At 46.3% G+C, this 22,701-nt stretch overlaps 1 protein-coding gene across 1 annotated transcript in view; it reads right to left on the reverse strand.

Annotated features, from left to right (window-relative positions):
- The window catches only part of KIF6 (kinesin family member 6), a 393,571-nt gene that overhangs the window by 29,747 nt on the left and 341,123 nt on the right, over window positions 1-22,701 (reverse strand). Inside the window, exon 16 of the mRNA XM_043450851.1 lies at window positions 980-1,030. Coding sequence (XP_043306786.1) covers window positions 980-1,030 — 51 coding nt within the window. The remainder of the gene's footprint in view (window positions 1-979; window positions 1,031-22,701) is intronic.

Genomic DNA, 22,701 nt, shown 5'->3' on the forward strand with positions numbered 1-22,701 from the left:
AGTTATTTGATATGATCATTGTTATGACCGAAAGTGAACAACCAACCTCCCCCTTAATCCAAGTTACTCGAGTCAAATGGATTACCCTCGTGATGCTGGGGCTCAGCTCCGTAGCCCCCAGAGACCCTGGGTGCAAGGTTTCTCCAGCTATAGGTGATTCCGGGGGTCAGACATTCTCAAGGGGGACCCCCTTGTTTGGAATACAAGAACAGCTTATTTAATCAAAGCTCTAGAAGGCTTGATCCCCAGCTAGGTGGTGAGGACACGGGGGTCCTGCCCAGGAACCCTGCTCCGCCAGCTTTCCAGGGAGCCGAACGCGCTCCCTGGGTGACCTTCCTGGGTTGTGTATCACAAGGGGGCATTTTCAGTGGATGCCCATGGCCTTTCAGAATATCACTCTATTGGTTTAGTGCTTGCATTCTGGGCCCATCATTGCTGTGGGCAGTAAATAGCATGCAGACCAAGGGCGCCCAGGGTGGACTCAGAGGCCTGGTTCAAGTCCTAGTGCCAACAGTTGCTAGCCTGTGACCCTGGGCAAGCCACTGAATCACCTTCATCCAGAAAAGGCGCTGACCTCAGGACTGCTGGGCACGCAAACAGTGCACAGAGAGCGTTCAGCCACCGGGAGCTGTTTTCACCACCAATTGTCCCTTCTGGGATTAGCTAGTCATGGTTCTAGAAAGCTCCGAGTAGGACCCTGAGAGGCTGGGATATAGCTGGTGAGTTCAGGTTGGAATGTGGGGTGGAAAAGGTCAGAGGATGAGGCAGCCGCTGGGAGGGTGGGTGCCAGGTGCTGACGGCCGGACGCAAGCACATTGGAGGCGGAGCCTGGCGCCAGAGAGGAGGGGCATCCAGAGGAAGCCGCCCCGACAGTGGTCCTCCCCACCCCTGACCTTCCTGAGGGCCAGCGAGGCGTGGGTTCCCCAGGTCAGCCTGTGCGACCTTCACCGTCCGCCTGCAGGCCCCACCCTGTACCCACCTAGAGCCACCTGCTGCACGTGCCGCTGGGTGATCTCCTCCTTCAGGCGACCTGTCAAAGACACAGAGGAAAGCCCTGGTGAGTCCTCAGCGGGCTGGAGGAAGAGGTGGCCTTGGAAGCAGGTGGCGAGTTAGAGACCTTAGGCAGCGTGAGAAAGACAAAAGTGGGCACAGGGACCTCTCCTCCCTGGAGACTCCGTGCTCCCAGTGCAGGGGTGGGTCCTGGGTTCGAACCCTGGTCAGGGAATTAGATCCCACATGCCACAGTTGAAGATCCCACACGTTGCAAATAAGACCTGGCACAGAAAAATAAACAAATAAAAAATTTTAAAAAGGTGGGTACCAGCTTCCAAGAAGAGCCCTTCATGCCCTGGATGTCTGGAAGAAGAGGCTGCGGAGACCAGGCCCCAGCACATCAGTGCAAACACACATTCCACCTTTGGGGGCAGTATCTATGGGTTCAGTCATCTCAGTCTGTCCCTCATAACTTTACTGGGGCTATAGTCTCTTAAACAGTTCTGTATGTCCATTATTAATGCAGGGGGAGGCAGGATTTGATCTTCTAATAATTTATTGGGCCCCCTTGAAATCCACTTCTTTCTTTTAAGCTATAAAGAAACTGTGTCAAACAAAAAAATACTGTGGTTTTAGTGGACGATAACATTCATATGAACACAACAGTTGGTCATTTGGTAGGAAACACGTCTAATACCATATTGCATGAATACGGGTCTCATGGTTTCCCTGGTGTCTCAGACGGTAAAGAATCCATCTATAATGCAGGAGACCCAGGTTTGTTCGATCCCTGGGTCGGGAAGATCCCCTGGAGGAAATGGCAACCCACCCCAGCATTCTTGCCTGGAGAATTCCACGGACAGAGGATTCTGGCGGGCTACAGTCCACAGGGTCGCAAAGAGTCGGACATGACTGAGGGACTAACATTTTCACTTTTCACAGTGAGCGGAACAAGGGAGGTGAGAGCACCACTGTACTCTGCAGTGGTCAGAATACAGTTGGTTATTTGTTCTAGGAGCTACTTTTTGTAAAGAACATTCGTAAAACAGAAAATACTTATAAGATGGTAACCAGGCTGGTGAGGGGTCTGAAACCACGCCATGTGAGAAATGGCTAAGGTGACTGGAGATGTTTAGACAGGAAAAAAAAATATTTGGAGTTCTGGAGACAATGGCTGTCTTTAAAAATCTAAACATTGTTATATGGCTGAGGCAACAGATTTATTTCTGTCCTACTGCTGAGGGTAAAAGTCAAGTTGAACCAAGGCAGATTTGGGGCTCAGTATGGGGAAGAAAGAAATGGCTCACGAGGACTGTCTCCACGTGGATTAAGTTGTCTCAAAATGGACTAAATCTCCTGGCCAAGCAGTGGGTCCCCCTCCTGAAGGCGCTCAAGCAGGAGCTGGGCAGCTACGAGCTGGGCTGTTGGATGGAGAATTCCTGCCTGGGGTAGGAGCTGGGACGGAATGACGGCCCGGCTTCCCCCATCTCTGAAGCTCCGTGATGCCGTGCTTGAGGCCTGGCTTCTGCGGCCGCCCTGGGGTTTGTTTATGTCCCAGGGCTCCACGCACTAGTTAACATGTCAGGGCTGTCTGTACTGCACATCCCACTTGGGATATGACATCAGGTCACTGGGGGATTCTGAGAGAGCCTGGGAACTTCACCGCCTCCTTTCCTCGTATAAAGTATGTTCTATGTCTCAGATGGCTTCCCAGGTGGTGCTAGTGGTAAAGAGCCTGCCTGCCAGTGCAGGAGACTTTAGAGATGTAGGTTGGATCCCGGGGTCAGAACAATCCCCTGGAGGAGGGCACAGCAATCACTCCAGTATTCTTCCCTGGAGAATCCCATGGACAGAGGAGGCTGGTGGGCTATGGTCCCTGGTGTTGCAGAGTCGGACACGACTGAAGCGACTCAGCTAAAAGGTTAAAAGGCTACGCCTGAACTGAGTTTCCAGTGAAGTGGTCACAGGAGACCTGGTCATTCCCTGAAAGTTCTAGGGCATTCCTAGACTATTAAGGTTGGGAGGGATGGCAGAGGCCATTCAGTTTAATTTCCCCACCTAACTGAGGAGTCCCTTCTACAGAATGAAATGGTTATTTAACCTCTCACTTACATGTACCTGGGCTGTTCCACTGGTTAAACCATACATAAGGAATTACTGATGTGGTGTTGATGCATGACTCCTTGTAATTTTCCCATTTGGACTTGGTCTGTTCTCTGGAACAGCATAGAGAAAGGATCCTCTCTCATGGTCAGTGAGACCCCTTCATATATCTGAGGATGCTATGGTTTCTCCACTTAGACATGTCCTCTCTGGGTTAAACATCCCCAGGGCCCTCAGCTCCACCTTGGAGACCACCATCTCCCGGGGTGTCACAGTGCAAGTCTGCCATGACTTCCGGCGTCCCCCCCAGAGACGACTAGGCAGAGAGAGGGAGCCAAGGACTGGGCAGAGCAATCCTCACACCCCAATTCCAAGTGGGGGCCATGAGAACGTAGGGACTGTGTTAGAAGGGAGTGGGGAGGTGGGAACCTGGCCCAAGGATGAGCACTGGATGAGCCTGGAGCCATCAGGACCTGAAACCTGGAACAGTCTCTTCCCCGCATTATCATACTGTCTGTGCCAGCAGAGCCAAGTTGGGGGCACAGAGGCGGTGCTGGGCTGAGCCTCCAAGATTGCTGACTTGATTTTTAAAGAAGCACAGCATACACATTCTTCAAATAAAAGGAGACAATGCTATGGCAAATGCAGTACCCCTTGAGGCCCCTCTCTTGATTTTGAGGAGGTCATCAGGGCTTTCTCAGGTCCACAGTAGGGAGCGCTGATGTTACGTGATTCCTGGATGGTTTCTTGGGTATCTGCACAGGTGCCTTGCCCCACAAGCCTCTTATGTGTCTGGGTACTGTGCTGTGCTTGGTCGCTCAGTCATGTCTGACTCTTTGCAACCACATGGACTATAGCCCACCAGGCTCCTCTGTCCATGGGGATTATCCAGGCAAGAATACTGGAGTGGGGTGCCATGTCTTCCTCCAGGGAATCTTCCTGACCCAGGGATTGAACCCAGGTATTCCGCACTGCACACAGATTCTTTTACCATCTGAGCTACCAGGGAAGCCCCATGTGCCTGGATGCCTCCCTCCTAATGAGACTGGACAATGACCTGCTCCTTTAGAGTCACATGGGGCTGCCTGCCCCTCTGGAAACTACCCCGATGACAACAAGCTTCCCCACCAGGAACATCCTCAACAGCTGGCTTCCCTGACAACTCGTCTCTCTGACCAGGTGCCTCCTCGTCTACATGCCTCCCACAGGGCCATTTTCCCAAGCCTGGCGGCAGTTTAGTTACTCAGTCGTGTCGGACTCTTTGCGACTCCATGGACCTTAACCAGCCAGGCTCCTCTGTCCATGGGATTTCCCAGGCAAGAATACTGGAGTGGGTTGCCATTTCCTTCTCCATTCCCAAGCCCTGGGGAAGCTATTTTGGAATGATAGGGTGAAAGATTCTCACTGTCCCAGCCTAGGAAATGGTGCTCATGAAAATTAAGAGGGAGGTTTTGCCACCAGGACTGAGAGTTCTATAATCTCTGCAAACATAGACACCCACTCCCTGAATGGCAAGCCATACCTAGGGGACACGAGGTGGGTCATCAGAATGCCGCATACTGATAGAGGTAGGTTGAAAATGTGTTTAGTGATTCTCAGTTTTGGCCAATTTGGCTAACATCTACAAATCCGCCACATGGCGATTTTCGTTTTTGAGATCTTTGCCAACAAGCTTCTAAAGATAGCCTCATGGCTGATATCTAATTGCGTTTTCCAACAGAGCCATTCTTCATGGGATGATAACAGTCTCTGTAATCGGCTGGATCTTGCAGCTCCACAGGTCTTGGCAAAAGGAGTTGAGGGGGATTGCAGAAATCACTCTGCATGCAGCTTGCTGTCATTAGCATGGTGATAAATCTGCTGCTTTTGGCCTGGGTTCCTGGACACGTCCCTGTCCCGAGGTATGGAAAAGAGATGAAACGGAAACAGAGGACTCCCAACCCGAGGCAGGAGATGCCGCAGAGGGGAGGAGTGCTCTGCTTGTAGGAGAATGGTGGTAATTAGCAATTTGGTCTCTGGTAATTTACAATGGTACATGCTAGAAACACCTTCTCTCCCTTTCAGATTCATTAATTGACAGAGTAGGGGTGGCAGCAAGGGGTGCAGGAGTGCACAGAACTCCAGGAGAGATGCAGGACCTCAGAAACAGCCACGGGGAGGGTACGTGCAGGCGGTGCACTTCTTGTACACTGTTTGTCTGTACCAAGTGGTAGTTTATACGAGAGGTATAACCATCACGCAGAAGCAAAGCTCAAATTTCACATTGATACTCAGTTTCCTGAATGAAACAATTTTCCTGAAGCTTCATACTTTATTTTGCAGGCATATTAGTTTGAAATCATGCACCAAGGGAAAGCGGCTTAGCTGGTCCAGACCAGAGCCCTTCACTTACGTTATCCCAGTACAGTTGTTGCAGGCTGTTTGTGCAGCTTCCCCCATGGGGTGCCTTATTGAGGATGTTGATGTTACAGTCAAGCAATACCTATTTATTTCCCCTTCACTGTGTTAAGCACTATGTTCTAAGTGCTGTGGAACATACAGAACTAGACTAATAGAAGTACTCCATTCCAGCTCAGGAAAGTTAGTTATGATGTGGTGGACGGTAAAACAGGTGGCCCACGTGCTCTTCCTTGAAAAAAGCTGAACCCACAGCAGGCCTTGCTCCTCCGTCGTGGATGGTTTGCCTTCCTGCTGAGCCTGACTTTGGCTCTTCAACCCAGCACTTTGGGCAGTGATAACCAGTCAGTTGAAGTTGGACTTGAGATGAAGCAAACCTCTTTGCCATTTTGATTTATACTACAAAGTGATTACAAATGTGTAGGTCAAGAGTTGTTACTAAGGACTTCCCTGTGGCTCAGATGGTAAAGACTCTCCCTGCAATGCAGGAGACCTGGGTTTGATCCCTGAGTCGGGAAGATCTGGAGAAGGGCATGTCAATTCACTCCAGCATTCTTGCCTGGAGAATCCCATGGACAGAGGAGCCTGGCGGGCTACAGTCCATGGGGTTGCAGAGTCAGACACGACTGGGCGACTCACACTACACTACTACTAAGTTGTGTCCGATTCTTTACGACCCTATGGACTACAGCATACCCTGTCCTTCACCATCTCCCAGAGTTTGCTCAAACTCATGTCCATCGAGTCAGTGATGCCATCAAACCAGCTCATCTCCTGTCGTTTCCTTCCCCTCCTGCCTTCAATCTTTCCTAGCGTCAGGGTCTTTTCCAATGAGTTAGCTCTTCACATCAGGTGACCAAAGTATTGGAGCCTCAACATCAGTCCTTTTAATGAATATTCAGGGTTGATTTCCTTTAGGATTGACTGGTTTGATCTCCTTGACATGTAAGGGGCTCTCAAGAATCTTCTCCAACACCACAGTTCAAAAGCATCAATTCTTCGGTGCTCAGCCTTCTTTATGGTCCAACTCTCACATCCATACACGACTACTGGAAAAACCATAGCTGTGACTATATGGACCTTTGTTGGAAAAGTGATGTCTCCACTTTTTAATATGCTGTCTACACTTGTCATAACTTTTATTCCAAGAAGCAAGCATCTTTCAATTTTATGACTGCAGTCACTGTCTGCAGTGATTTTGATTCAAGTTCAAATTCCAACTCGGTTACTTTCTAGGATGGCAGCTTACTTAACATCTCTAATCCTCAATTTTATCATTTGAAAAATAGGGAATAATAATAATATAACTGTGATAATATCTGCTTCCTTGTATCTCCAGACTCTTGGATGGGATTAGAAGATAACGAACCAGCATCTGTGACACAAGACACTAGCTTTAGGCATCGAGGCACTTTCAGACATATTGGAAGGAAACCATATTTATAAGGTGACAGACTCTGAAGGGCTCAACCTCGGTCAGTGGTAGAGGGAAGTTGAAAGGAGGAAAAGGTGGGCTAGTGGTGTTGGGAAAGGCATCATTACTAAAGGTGAGATTTGAGTGGGTTCCAGAAAGAGCAAAGGGGTTAAGGGGGGGTTGGGAAAGCCATTCCAGCCAAAGAGAGCCATTGGGGTAAGAGAGTGGAGAAGGCCAGGTGTAATTGGTGGAGGGAGGTGTTGAACGGGGGAGGACGGCTTATACTAGAGTCCTAGGTAATCCTGAAGGGCTTTGAACCCAGGTAGGAATCTCTTCTTCTATTTGACTACACTGCTATTGTATTGTAGCCCAGGGAAATCAAATGAAAATACACTTCAAGCAACCTAGATGCCCATCAGCAGACGAATGGATAAGAAAGCTATGGTACATATACACAATGGAATATTACTCAGCCATTAAGAAGAATACATTTGAATCAGTTCTAATGAGATGGATAAAACTGGAGCCCATTATACAGAGTGAAGTAAGCCAGAAAGATAAACACCAATACAGTATACTAACGCATATATATGGAATTTAGAAAGATGGTAACAATAACCCTATATACAAGACAGAAAAAGAGACACAGATGCATAGAACAGACTTTTGGACTCTATGGGAGAAGGTGAGGGTGGGATGATCCGAGAGAATAGCATTGAAATATATATATTATCAAGTGTGAAACAGATCGCCAGTCCAGGTTGGATGCATGAGACAAGTGCTCAGGGCTGGTGCACTGGGAAGACCCAGAGGGATGGGATGGGGAGGGAGGTGAGAGGGGGGTTCAGGATGGGGAACACATGTAAATCCATGGCTGATTCATGTCAATGTATGGCAAAGACTACTACAATATTGTAAAGTAATTAGCCTCCAACTAATAAAAATAAATGAAAAAAAAAAAGTAAAAAAAAAAAAAGTAAAGAAAATACACTTCAGTAGCAGGACTGGGGTGTGTGGAGAACACAGAGAATGCTTACTGCAAGGGGCCTCTTTGAAAGGGAAGGTCTAGTTAGTGGTTCTGAATTTGGAGCATTGCTTTCGACTGTGACATGGAAGCTGGTTTCTCTGTGTTCTAAACAGAGGACTGTGATTACCATAGGCTGTATTCCCTGAGTGGTTTGTAAGGCTGTTAGTAAAAAGAATGGGCCTAGCATAAAGTAAGTGTGCAGTCTTAGATGAATTTCCAATAAATGAGTACATAAATCATTTGAAGCCTTAAAATCAGGCACCTGCATCTCCTCCTTGCTAATAAATATTTCATCAGGCTTTATCTAAACATGTTTGTGTAATTTGACAACCTAATCACCTCTTCCCACCTCAGCACTTGTGGGTAAGATTAAAAAAGACTATTGAGAAGGCTTTGCTGGGTTAGATGACAAGACATATTTCTGAAGACCAGAAGTGGGACAGAAATCACAGCAGAAAGCGGAGCTTAAGCCTTCAGCCTCAGGACTCCGGTCCAGAAGCAGGAAGAAGAACAAGAGTGTGCTGTGCAAGACACAGTTTGGCGCCGCAGGTCAAGGGGAGACTCCCTGCCACCCAGCCTGGGAGCGAAAGGGGACCGAGGAAAACTCGTTCTTCCTGAGCTGCCCGGGGCTGAGTTCATACCCCACGCAGGCCCAGGAAGGAAGAAAGGGCAAACTCAGTCTCTGTTGGCTGAGCCGAGATGCCTACTGACTTTCTGACCGGGTCGGCCACAGCCCCATCCCAGTACCACTGGGAGCAGAGGCTTCGGATTGTCCTTCTTAGAGCTGCTTCTGGATTGGGGGCCTGGAGGGGCTGTCAGACAGAGAGGGGTGAGCACAGGGGGCAGGGAGAAAGAGAAAGAAAGAAAGTGGTTTTCATTAAAAATGAACCTGTCCACCCAAATGCCAAAACATAAGAATAAATCTAATGCTAAGAAAAGATAGCAAAATCAATAGTTGGGACATGAATTTGTGAGAGATGAAAAAGTAGTTTTCTGGACAGGCAGAAGAAGACATTTATTGATACAGAGGCACAGAGGGTTGAATTATTCTTACTCTTCCATTTACTGCATGCCATCCTCATCAGTCTGGAGAAAGCCTCCTCTGTGTGTGTGTGTGTGTGTGTGTGTGTGTTTATGTGCATTTTTATCCCCGGGGCCTTACACCCCACCCCCATTCCTATTCTCCTCTTCCTCCAGCAGGCACACATACTAATTTGTTTGATGTGCATCTTTGTATTGTATGTAATATTACAATCGGCATTATAAGCTTTCTATGTAATTTTTAAGTTATAGAAGTAACATTGTGCTACAGATCTCATTCTGTTTCCTGCTTGTTTATCAGTACTGTGTTTTTGACGTCTACCTCTTTTGCTATATGTGCATCTAGCTCTCAGTTTGTAATGCTACATACATTCCATAGTAAGTACCCCCCACTCCCAAATTTTACTTCCCTTTCCGGAGGCTGGAACAACTAGATTGCCCCCATTTCCATGAACAGAAATAGCACTGTGATGGCCATTCATCATGGAGTCTTGTAAGTCTGTGAGAAATCTCCTTTGCTGGGTCTCAGCAGATTGGTGTACTGAATTAACACTATTCTTCATCACAATCCGGTCTACACTCCCAAGACAGACTTCAAAATAAGCATGTTGAGAATACTCAAAGAGGTGAATGCAGGTGTAAGTTTTCTTTAAAAGGAACAAGAAATCATGCAGCAAATAGGTATTAATATAAATGAAATATGAGCAAGTGGCTAGGAAAGAAATTTTGAAAAGAAAACTAGAATCATTGAAAAAAACAAACAAAAAATAATAGAAGGGATAAGGGACTAAACCCCAGACTGGACATATTTTAAGGGTGAATTAGTGAACTGGGAGATAGTATAGAAAAATCCATCCCAAACACAGCACAGAAAAGCAAGAGGTAAACCTGGCAAGAGCAGTTAAGAGTCACAGAGAAGCGACTGAGAGGCTTCATCATCAGTCTGATAAGAGTCCTGGGAGAAGGGAATGAGGCAATAGTGAAGAAGCAATATTTGAAAAGATAGCAGTTGAGATTTTTCCAGAATTGAAGGAAAACATAAGCCCTTGGGTTGACAGTGCACTCTGAGCATTGAGCAGGATAAATAAAAATAAACCTACCCCTACACATATCATAGTGCAACTGCAGAACTTCAGGGGAAAAGAACCACTATTACCAGGCTCCAGGGAACCTGCAAAGAACAACTCAGACAACGGCCCCCACCTCAGTGACAGCAACAGGCCCAGGAGACAATGGAGGGAAATAATTGTCAACCTGGATTTTATACACAGTCCAACTATCATTCATAGGTGAGGACACAAGAAGGTAATTTTCCATTGTAAGAGCACTAAACCTTCATTATGTACAGAGCCCCCTCTCCAACAGGACTCACTGAGAGGCGGCCAGACAAGACTGCCTGGGCTCTGGAGCCAGGCTGCCTCGTCTGCAGACCAGCCAGGTCATTTGCTGGGCAGCTTCGGGTCAGTAGGCATGTCAGTGTGCCTCAGTTTTCTCATCTGCAAAATAGAGATAATGACAGTATCTGTTGAGAGGACCAAACTAGGTCACGTATGTAAAGTGCTTGGAAGATTGCCTGGCATATAACAAGAACTATGCAAGTGTAGTTCGTGGCACATAGATGGGGAAACAATGGAAACAGTGACAGACTTTATTTTCTTGGGTTCCAAAATCTCTGCAGACAGTAACTGCAGTCATGAAACTGAAAGACATTTGCTCCTTGGAAGAAAAGCTATGACAAGCTAGACAGCATATTGAAAAGCAGAGACTTTACTTTGCCACCAAAGGTCCATCTAGTCAAAGCTTTGGTTTTTCTAGTAGTCATGTATGGATGTGAGAGTTGTACCATAAAGAAAGCTGAGTGCCAATGAACTGATGCTTTTGAACTGTGGTTTTGGAGAAGACTCTTGAGAATCTCTTGAACTGCAAGGAGATCAAACCAGTAAATCCTAAAGGAAATCAGTCCTGAATATTCATTGGAGCTGAAGCTCCAATACTTTGGCCACCTGATGAGAAGAACTGACTCATTGGAAAAGACCCTGATGCTGCGAAAGATTAAAGGCAGGAGGAGAAGGGGATGACAGAGGATGGGATGGTTGAATGGCATCACTGACTCAGTGGACATGAATCTAAGTAAACTCAGGGAGTTGGTGATGGAGAGGGAAGCCTGGCGTGCTACAGTCCATGGGGTAGCAAATGGTCGGACACGACTGAGTGACTGAACTGAACTGAGATACAGCAATGAGATCTGAGGCCCAGCAAGCTGAAACGGGGGCCAGAGCCAGGTCCTGGGGTGGGAGTGGGGCGGGGGTGGGTGGGAATGACATCAGGAACCTGTGTAGCTCCAGAGCCCAGCACACTCCCCATGCCTCCCTCAGGGCCTCTTGTCATGTATGATGACAGAGGATGAGATGGTTGGATGGCATCACTGACTCGATGGACATGAGTCTGAGCAAGCTCTGGGAGATGGTAAAGGACAAAAAGCCTAGCATGCTGCAGTCCATGAGGTCTCAAAGAGTCAGACACGACTGAGCAACTGAACAGCAAGGCAAGTGTAAAACCTTATTATGATGATCAGCAAGAAGAAAAATAAACTGAGACAAATACGGAAAATAAAAGAAACAAAGATGTACATAAAAAGTAGAGTATGTAAGTAAAAATATTCAGTAGCTACTAAAAACACCCCGTGTGTGTGTTGTGTGTGTGTGGGTAAAAACTAAATTTTTAAGCAGCAAGAACGTTGGAGCTAAGGTCAGAGGATGTCCAAAGGGGAGCCTATAACAAGCTATAGCCCTGGTTGTGGGTGGAGGAGGGTGGATTTGTAACTGAGGACTTTGTTTCAGTAACCTTTTAATTCTAGAAGAATAAAAATATGTGCCATAGCAGCCAAATAACAGAGAATCAGACAAAAGGCAGGGGAGAGCATTGTAGAGAGGGAAGGCTGCAATTTTAACAATTTAACACAGCAGGAAAGGAGAAAAAAAGAAGCAAAGAAGACAGTGGGGGAAAAAGGCATAAATAATCCTGTTTGGTCAAACAATGATAAGAACCTCCCATACATGTATATATGTATAATCATGCATGTGTGTATGTGTGTGTGTGTGTGTGCTTGCGCGCGTGCATGCACCCATATGCATGCACTTATGAGTGTGGAGGTGATTGCACGGGAATCTACAAAGTTGCTCCACCTGGGGGTGGAAATGGGTGGAGGATGAATTGGGTGAGAAAGTGAGAGCCAAGTAAGATGAAAACAAAATCACACATCAATAAGTGAGTATGCCTTATGGTTTATGTAAAAGTGTATCTGTGTGTGTTTATGAAAAGAAATTAAAATTTAAAGACCCACTGCAGTATGCTTCAGATGTGATGCTATTGTAGCATGCTGAAAACTGTGCTGGGGGACCTGCCACACGCGAGGACTGAAAATATTCACGACCTCAGCCGCAGTGATAGGTTGGGGGCCATGGGGACTGTTTCGGCTTATTAGTCAGGGCTCTGTTATTGCTCAGGAACCTGACTGAGAAGGGGGAGGATGGGGGACAGAGAGTCAGGGAGAACCCAGAGCAGAAGCACGGCCCGAGAGCTTTCTCACTGGCCTGGGCTGGAGGAACGCGTCCGAGAAGTCTGCAGCCCTCCCCCGGAGCAGAAGAAGTTGGGTCCTTCCCTGGGTTCCCTAGACACAAAGGTCCAGGGACGGAGCACAGGGTGCGAGACCAGAAATGGGCTAATGCTTGGCATGTGTTTTTAAGCCTTTTCATTCCAAAATGATATTTCAGTCCTCCGGAATTTCAAGATGCTTCTTTCACTTAAGATCATATTTGGTAACATTATTAAGTCACAGAGAGAGAAAAAATGCAGTTCATTCTAAAATCTATCAGTGATTTTAAGAAAAACATATTGTAATTTGCTTTGATTCCCCTCATGGGTCTTCTTCTCTCCAGGGCACCCCATCACCCTGGCCCTCCCTTGTAGAGGAGGACGTGCCCCGTAATTGATGAGCATTTCAGCTTGGGATGAAAACACCAGACCTGGGCTCCTTTCTTATCACTAGGACAGTACCTGGTGATCATATTTGGCGAGACGCTCTCATTTATAAAAAAATGATCAAATTATACTATGTCTGAGAGACCAGATTCCTTTCCTATGGGATATTCATCCTGGCTACCCAAGGAATCATAATATTTATATGAGATTAGCACATTCTGTCTGAAGCTTAGGCATTTGGTTATTGTATATGCTTAATTAAGCTGAGGAGCTTATTGATATCACTATTCCAGTATGTGATAATATTCCATGAACATATTCAGAGAATTAAGTAAATGAGTGCATTTGTTGAAAAGCTCAAACAAATGTGCAGCTTAGGTAAGCACAAGGAAAATTTTCCACTGAGTAACCAGCATGAATTGTTAAATACTAAACATTTCAGGGAGCTGAGGGTTCATGATTGTGTTGGCATCCATTCAAAAGATGTTACTTTAGATGCCTGAAAGTCCTTAGCTCAGCAAGGGAGAAATATACCCAGCTTCTAAGACCTGCCCTGGAGGAGAAGATGTAGATCATAACCTTTCTTTCCATTTCAAGATATGGCTCTGTTTGCCAGGGATGCTATTTGGGGCGAGAGGCGGGCCCCTGCATCACGGCTTCTGACCTCCATCCCTGCAGCCCAAACATAGCACAGGATGCTCTCAGAGATGCCTGAGCGAATTCAAGACTCCCCTGCTCCAGGCTGGGGGTGGGTAGGGATATTACACCTGTTCCCAACATCCCCCACTCACATGGGAGGCTAGTTTGTATGGACCCCTCATTGACTGGGGAGGTAGAGGGCAGGGTTCACCTAAGGGATATAAAATAAGATGTTTTTTATTTGGCAGTGTATATAGCTTTTAGGCGGACTAACATGAAAATAGTGAGTTTCACATTGCTCTTTGGTATAGATAATAAACTCTCACACTCCAAGATAGAGCTTGGTTCTATTCACTAGACTTTAAATCAGCTAGTGCTTAAAAAAGTCAATGGAAAGAACCATGCCCAAGTGAAGGCTCACTGCTGGTCAAACTGCCAGCTGGTGTGTGAAATAACTGCCTTACAAAGAGTGCTTCTTGATGCAGGAATTGTTCTCCTTCCAAAGAGGCTGGAGATTAGGGGAAATGTGTCAATGGGTTTGTAAATAACAGATACAATCAAACGGAAGTGGTTTCAGCTCCCAGGTTCAAAAGTCACTTTTTAATGTGCTGTTATACCCATTGCTTCTTTCTTGTGTAATGAGGGCTCCTGGGCTCTGCCTCTGCGGTTACCTACTGGGGGCTGGGACCTGTGAGTACAGCTCAGGAGAATCACCCAGGGCAGACACGAGGGGCTGAGCCTAAGGGAAGGAGCCAGTGGGAAGACTGGGAAGTCGTGGTGGAAGTGAGAAGCTGGAAAAGTCTGGCTGGCCTTCTGAGACCACCCAATATCGGTGAGGGCTCACTTGGTAGGAGGACAATGGAAACTGGAAGGAGAAATCGCAGCGGGACCCTGGGCCTGGAAGAATGGAAAGAACAGGGGTTTTGGGAACAGGTGGGCTGGGACTGCCAGCAACTTCCTGTGAGTCATCTTGGGCCACTTATCCCTTTGAGCTTCAATTTCTTCACTAAAATCAGATGATGACACCACTGCGGTGAGATTGCTGCAAGAATTAGACGAGATATACAAGGAAATCAAATCAGTCAATCCTAAAGGAAATCAGCCCTGAATACTGGAAGGACTGAAGCTGAAAATGAAGCTCCAATACTTTGGTCACCTGATGGGAAGAGCCAACTCATTGGAAAAGACCCTGATGCTGGGAAAGACTGAATGTAGGAGGAGAAGGGGATGACAGAGGATGAGATGATTAGATGGCATCACTGACTCAGTGGACATGAGTTTGAACAAGCTCTGGGAGATGGTGAAGGACAGGGAAGCCTGGTGTGCTGCAGTCCATGGGGTCGCACAGAGTCAGACATGACTGAGTTACTGAATAGCAAATAACATTAGCTACCCAGCACAGTGCCGGGCACATTGAAGGGGTACAAAATGAGGTAGCGATGGTGGTGGTAATAGTAAGAGTAATTATTATGGGGAGGGGTGTGTGAATTACAAGTAATATTGGAACTTCCCTGGTGTCCAGTGGTTAGGACTTCACCTTCCAATGCAGGGGCTGTGGGTTCAATCCTGGGTTGGGGAACTAAGATCCCACATGCCTCGTGGCCAAGAAAATCAAAGCATAAAACAGCAGCAATATTGCAACAAATTCAGTAAAGACTTCAAACAAACAAACAAACAGAAAAAAACAACTAATAACCATAAAGAGGACAGGAGAAAGCAAATCCACTGTAATTGTTTTTAAGCCTTGATTATGTTCACATATGACATCTGCATTTTCCCCTATGCCCTTTCTTGAAGGTCATCTAAAGTCTAGATTAACACATTTCCTTGGGCCCAATGGATGCAATGACCTTGCAGCAGTCCCAGCTCAGGGCTACCGCCATCACTGAGTTCAACTCCAAACTTTTACAAATGTAGAGACCCATGGATTAAACCTCTGTCTTTGGATCAGTTACTCAGCCTCAAACTCATCATCACTTTCTATCGTAACGGGGTCTTTTATGTTCCTTGGCATTGGTAAATATGATTGATCTCCGTAAGCGGAGGTAAATGACTTTTTAATAAGCTTGCCTGAAATGGTGGTGGTAATGGCCCTGCTTTCAGAGCCTGAAATGATTCCTACCCTCATTCTTTTATTTTGCTGTATTTCCCAGAAAATAGCACTAGAGCTCTTTCTCCTGAGGTTTCTGCGATGGCTGAGTATCCCCAGTGTGGGGAGGGGAGGCGGGGAGGGTGGCAGAGCTTTCCAGCCACGTTGCAGAGGATGCTCTTCAGGAAGAACACTGTTCCTCTCCCTGAACTTGAACTTCATGACATTCTAGCGTACATGGCTCCATTTCAGATTTTAGTCCCACTGGTCATTTGGGCGATAAGTGGAACCCAGGACGTTAGAACTAAATAAAGGAGGCAGAGCAGATCACAGAACCAGGAGGGAGGGTTTTGCGGTGAAGTTCTGGGAGAGAGAAAAGGAGCAGGGGCAGTCCCCTAGCCTTAGAATTACACTTCTTTGTTCATCAGGAGGGCGAGGGGCGGGGTGGCGGTTGGAGCATGTGTAAGTAGGGCTGATGGCCCTGGGGTTTGGTGCTGCGTCTCAGGGCAGTCAACAGCTCCACGGGCTAACATCAGAAAGGCAGTGAGCACCGAGAGAGAAGGAAAACAGACACAGAGAAGGGACTGCCGTCATACACAAACACAGAAATAATTTACAAGCTGCATGCTGAAACTTCAAGGGAGAGAGATCCTGACTTTTTTCCCAGTGTATAAGAAATGGTAAGGGGAAGTTGAACACGCAGAATCCATCGTGACAGACTGAAGACAAATCAGATGTTGTGATGGAAATGGATTCTTTAGTGTCATGGCTTTAGTGTTTTGTTTTGATGAATATAAAAATATTTGCAGGACCTCTCATGGGTTTACTCACAAACTGAGTCCTGTTTTTCACAAAAAGTCTCAGTCCTTAATTCTGACTTTTCTTATCGCAGGATGTACAGGTCCCTGGTAGCTGGGAGGGATGAACAGCTGTACTCAATAAATGAGAAGACATAATAGCATGCATCTCTGGGCTCAGCAACTGTTGAGAATCCTCAATTCAGTAGAAACTACTTTCCTCTCGGGCTTTCCTGGTGGCTCAGCGGTAAAGAATCCATCTGCAGTGCAGAAGACACAGATGCGATTCCTGGGTCGGGAAGATCCCCTGGAGGAGGGCATGGCAACCCACTCCAGTATTCTTGCCTGGAGAATCCCATGGACAGAGGAGCCTGGAGGGCTACAGTCCATGGGGTCAAAAAGAGTCAGACACAACTAAGCGACTGAGCACTCCTCTATCTACTTATCTACACACACATATCCTACTGGTTCTGTGTCCTGGAGAACCTTGACTGACACAGGTGATGTGGGTGTGTGTACTCGCCTAAGCACTTGCTCTAGCACTTTGGGAGAAGAGGACAGAGCATCACGGGATGGACATGCGTGTGTGCTCAGTAGCCTCAGGCAAGTTTGACTCTTTGCGACCCTATGGACTATAGCCCACCAGGCTCCTCTGTCCATGGGATTCTCCAGACAAGAATACTGGAGTGGGTTGCCGTGCCTTCCTGCAGGGGATCTTCCCCACCCAGGGATCAAACCTGAATCTCCTGTGGTTCCTGCATTGCAGGCAGATCCTTTACTGCTGAGCCACCAGGGAAGCCCTCATAGGATGGACATGCAGGCTATAATCTTATCCTCATCTTGTATGTGAATGCAGGCTCTCCTCCATATTTTCAAAAAAATGTGACTCATAAGGGCTTAATTCCCAAAATATACAAACAGTTCACACAGCTCAATAACAACAATAAAAAACCAAACCAATTGAAAAATGGGCAGAAGATCAAAATAGATATTTCTCCAAAGAAGACCTCAGATATGCAGATGATACCACTCTAATGGCAGAAAGTGAAGAGGAACTAAAGAGCCTCTTGATGAGAGTGAAAGAGGAGAGTGAAAAAGTTGGCTTAAAACTCAGCATTCAGAAAACTAAGATCATGGCATCCGGTCTCATCACTTCATGGTGAACAGAAGGGGAAAAAGTGGAAGCAGTGACAGATTTTCTTTTCTTAGGTTCTAAAAGCACTGCAGATGGTGACTGCAGCCATGAAATTAAAAGGCACTTGCCCCTTGGAATAAAAGCTATGACAAAACTAGATAGCATGTTAAAAAGCAGAGACATCACTTTGCTAACAAAGGTCGGTATAGTCAAAGCTATTGTTTTCCACTAGTCATGTATGGATATGAGGGCTGGACCACTGGAGAATGAACATCAGAGAATTGATGCTTTCAAACTGTGATGCTGGAGAAGACTCTTGAGAATCCCTTGGACAGCAAGGAGATCAAACCAGTAAATCCTAAAGGAAATCAACCCTGAATATTCACTGGAAGGACTAATGCTGAAGCTGAAGCTTCAATATTTTGGCCACCTGATGTGAAGAGCCGACTCATTGGAAAAGACCTGATGCTGGGAAAGACTGAAGGCAGGAGAAGAGGGCAGCAGAGGATGAGATGGTTGGAGAGAATCACTGACTCAATGGACATGAATTTGAGCAAACTCTGGGAGATAGTGAAGGGCAGGGAAGACTGTCACACTACAGTCCATGAGGTCACAAAGAATTGGACACGACTTAGTGACTGAACAATAACAACCAAATAAGACATACAGATGGCCAACAGGCACATGAAAAGATGCTCACCATTGCTAATTATTAGAGAAACGTAAATCAAAACTACAATGAGATATCATATCACACCAGTCAGAATGGCTATCAACAAAAATCCACAAAGAGCAAATGTTGGATACAGTGTGGAGAAAAAGTAACCCTCCTACACTATTGGTGGAAATATAAATTGGTGAAAATATAAATTGGTGCACTCACTATGGAAAATAGTATGTAAGTTCCTCAAAAAACTAAAAATAGAGTTGCCATATGATTCAGCAATTCCAGTCCTAGACATATACCCAGACAAAACTATAATTTGAAAAGATACATGCATCCCTATGTTCACAGAAGCACTACTTATAATAGACATGAAAACCTAAATGTCCACTGACAGATGAATGGATAAAGACGATGTGATGTACACACACACACACACACACACACACACACATACATACACAATGGGGTATTACCCAACCATTAAAAAGAATGAAATAATACCATTTGCAGCAACATGGATGGATCTAGAAATTATCATACTAAGTGAAGCAAGTCAGAAAGAGAAAGACAAATACCATATGTTATCAGTTATGTGGAATCTAAAATATTTAAGTTAGTATAAGAGTAATGGTGGTTTCGGACCGTGAATTTTATATCATTATAACTAGGCTCAGACACATCTTTATTAATCAAAATAGGAACCATTACAATCAACACATTTTTGCCAATGAGAAATAAGTTTGTTTAGCATAAAAATCCATGCTTCAGGATTCAAAGAACTCTTGGAAAGCACTTTCTGCCTCCTGCTGGTTGTGGAAGTCTTTTCCCTGCAAAAAGTGGTTGAGATGCTTGAAGAAGTGATAGTTGGCGAGAGGCCAAGTGAATATGGCAGATGAGGCAAAACTTCATAACCCAATTATTTCAACTTTTGAAGCATTGGTTGTGTGACTTGCAGTCGGGCATTGTTGTGGAGAATTGGGCCCATTCTGTTGAACAATACTGGCTGCAGGCATTGCAGTTCGGTGCATCTCATCAATTTGCTGAGCATACTTCTCTGATGTAATGGTTTCACCGGGATTCAGAAAACTGTAGTGGATCAGACCAGCAGTAGACCACCAAACAGTGACCATGACATTTTGGGGTGCAAGTTTGGTTTTGGGAAATGCTTCGGAGCTTCTTCTTGGTCTAGTCACTGAGTTGGTCATTGCCAGTTGTCGTATAAAATCCACTTTTCATCATGCATCACAATCTGATTGAGAAATGGTTCATCGTTGTTGCACAGAATAAGAGATGACACTTCAAAATGAGGATCTTTTTGATTTGTGATCAACTCACGAGGCACCCACTTATCAAGTTTCTCCACCTTTACAGTTTGCTTCAAATGCTGAATGACTGTAGAATGATCAACGTTAAGTGCTTAGGCAACTTCTCATGTAGTTGTAAGAGGATCAGCTTCAATGATTCTCTCAGTTGGTCGTTGTCAACTTCTAATGGCCAGCCACTATGCTTCTCATCTTCAAGGCTCTTTTCTCCTTTGCAAAACTTCTTGAAACACCATTGCACTGTACATTCGTCAGCAGTTCTTGGGCCAAATGGGCTGTTGATGTTACAAGTTGTCTCTTCTGCTTTATGACCCATTTTGAACACGAATAAAAAAAAACCACGAAATTTGCTTTTTGTCTGACATCATTTCTATAGTCTAAAATAAATATAAAATAAACATCAAGTAATAAGTCGTTAGCAAAAAAATAGAGAAATGAACATTAAAGTGATGTATAACATAACCACATTTAACAATGTATTCCAATATCAAATGGCAAAGTTCAACAATGCAAAAGTGCAATTACCTTAGCAGCAATCTAACATGACACAAGTGACCAGATCCTATGAAACAGAAAAATATTCAAAGACATGGAGTGCAGACTTGTGATTGCCAAGGGGAAGGGGGAAGGGGAAGCAAAGTATTGGGAGTTCGGGATTAGCAGATGCAAACTACTAAATATAGAATAGATAGAGGACAAGGTCCTACTCTGTAGCACAGGGAACTATGTTCAATAGCCTGTGATAAACCATAATGGAAAAGAATATGAAAAATAACACATATATGTATAATGGAATCTCTTTGCTGTATAGAAAAGATTAATACAACATTGTAAATCAACTAGACTTCAATAACCATAAAAAAAAAAAGAAGACAACAGCTTAGTTTGGGAAAACAAACTGCTATGAACAATTTTCCATGGCTATGATCCAGTGGCCTGGAGACAGTAAATATGGGAAGTCGTGGTTGGGCCTGGAGTTTAAAGCAGGTCGCTCCCCGGAACACCTGACTCGGGGGATATGGCGGCCTCGTAAACAAGGCTCCAGAGCCACTGGGTCAGGACTCTCCAAGGTCTTACTGCCAGACGTAGGATTTAGAAAAGCTACTCTCCAGGGAGCATTTCCGTTAGCTTCAAGCGTAGGGTGACTTCTTGTAGAAGTCTGCCTGGCCTGGTGTTGTACGGTAGCCAGCGGAGCAGGGTCCCTGAGGCAGGAGCGGTGGTCACCGGCGATGCCCACAGTGGAGGGAGGTGGGCTCAGCCGCTGGCAGCCCCTGCAGGAAGACGAAGCCAGGGGAGGAGCCCCGGACCCACGCTCCAGAGCCTTCAGGAGGCAGCCCCTGGAGACCCTCAAAGGAGCAGTGTGGGGACTTGTTTTGAGACGACTAGCTGAATTTCCAGCAGTGAAGCCAGCAGGGACTCCGGCCATGATGATTTGGAAATAAAAAAGAGGCGTAGGCTGTTTTGCTGTCACAGGCTAGTTAGCCAGGGATATGTGAGACTCCGGGGAGAAGTTTCCTCTGATGCTGTCCCCCCACTGCCCCAAGTCAGGGGTGGGAATGGTGGCTTACAGGGAAAGGATGGCCTTCTCTCAAACATGGCCCAGCCAGTGATGTTCCTAACTGATGCCAATCTGAACTCACAAACTGCTGAAGAAACGAAATCTGGTTAAATTTGTTCTTTTTCACTCTTCTTAAAAATATCAAAAAGCTAATATTTTGCAGGCAGCTCTTATCCTGGCCACGCGGGCTTGGCCTTGTGGGGTCCAAAACAAACACACCTGATCTAGATTTGGTCAGCATCAGGAGGCCCAAGAAGCGGCCAAGGAATTAGGAGAGGAATCCGAGGATTGTTCCTCCTCCCGAAAGGCCTCCACTTGAAATAGCTCTCGCTTTGCAGGAGCTGAGTGGGCGTGTGACAAGCAGAGGGAGCAGGGATGTGGGGAGCAGTGTTTGAATTCACTTGGGCTCACGTGAAAGGATTTTGGTGCTGACCTGTCACTGGCGACAGATCTGACTCCTTCATGGGGATGAGTATTTGTCGTCTTTTCGCTTCACAGTCCAGGGTACCGGTGAAGAGTGAAGATGTGGGACACACGGTTTCTGGTGGGGACTTTCCTCTGAGCCGTAGGCTGTTGTCTGCTGGAGACAGCATGCTTGAGGTAATGACTTTCTGAACCACAGACTTGCAGAAATCTGTTTTTCATGGATTATGTGTCAGCTGACTAAAGTCAATGATCGTTCGTGGTTGTTATTTTAGCCACGAGGGGGCGTTCGGTGGGATTGGTGGTTTTCACCTGGAACTTAGGAAATCGCTGACTTGTGTCGTGAATGTACAGCAGGAAAAGAACAATTAAGTTTCTGAAGGACGAACAGAGCCGCCCTGATCCCTAACAGCGTGACATGACCAGAATTGACATTCGGACTTCTGGGAAGCTGTTGAGGGCTCCGAGGCTGCCTGTGGCTTCCCCACTCACTTGAATTCTCTCGGATCCAGTCTGCGTCATCCCACTTCCAGCTTTCTCTATCTTCCCTTAACTGTTTGAGTTAAGGAGACCCCTCTCTTAGGGAGGTGTCTTCGAGAAGCAGACCCTAGTACAAGCAACTTATTTAGGAAGCTGTCCCTGGACAAACTGCTAAAGTAGTCAGTGAATTGGGCACCAGGAAGCCAGTCCCACTGGGGACCTCTGGGGGTCAGTGCAGGACACATTTCTCTGAGCTGTCCCTCCTGGGGGTGAGGGAGGGTGTGTATACCCCAACTTCTAACAGTCACTGGGGAGGGCCCCCGGGGGAGGGGCATTAATTCCCTGGCACTAGCCTGCCCCACGTGCATCTCTTGGATGGTCAGAGAAGGCTCTCGGGGGGACTGGGAGGTGCCAGCAGGTGAGGTCGGGCAAGGTGCACACACAGCATGCATCGAGGGTACAGGTGGAGTCCTGCTGGCATCTGCTCTCTCCTTTATTTCCTGTTCTTCAACCTCCTGGTCTGAAAGAGATTACCACTGCCCTCGGTCGATACAGTTTCTTACAAACAGAGCTAGTTCTCTGGCAACCAAGCCAGCAAAGAGAGAGGCAGAGGAAATGAAATATTCGGGCCAGTC

The sequence above is a fragment of the Cervus canadensis genome, chromosome 28, assembly GCF_019320065.1.
Source record: "Cervus canadensis isolate Bull #8, Minnesota chromosome 28, ASM1932006v1, whole genome shotgun sequence".
NCBI classification, from domain to species: domain Eukaryota; kingdom Metazoa; phylum Chordata; class Mammalia; order Artiodactyla; family Cervidae; genus Cervus; species Cervus canadensis.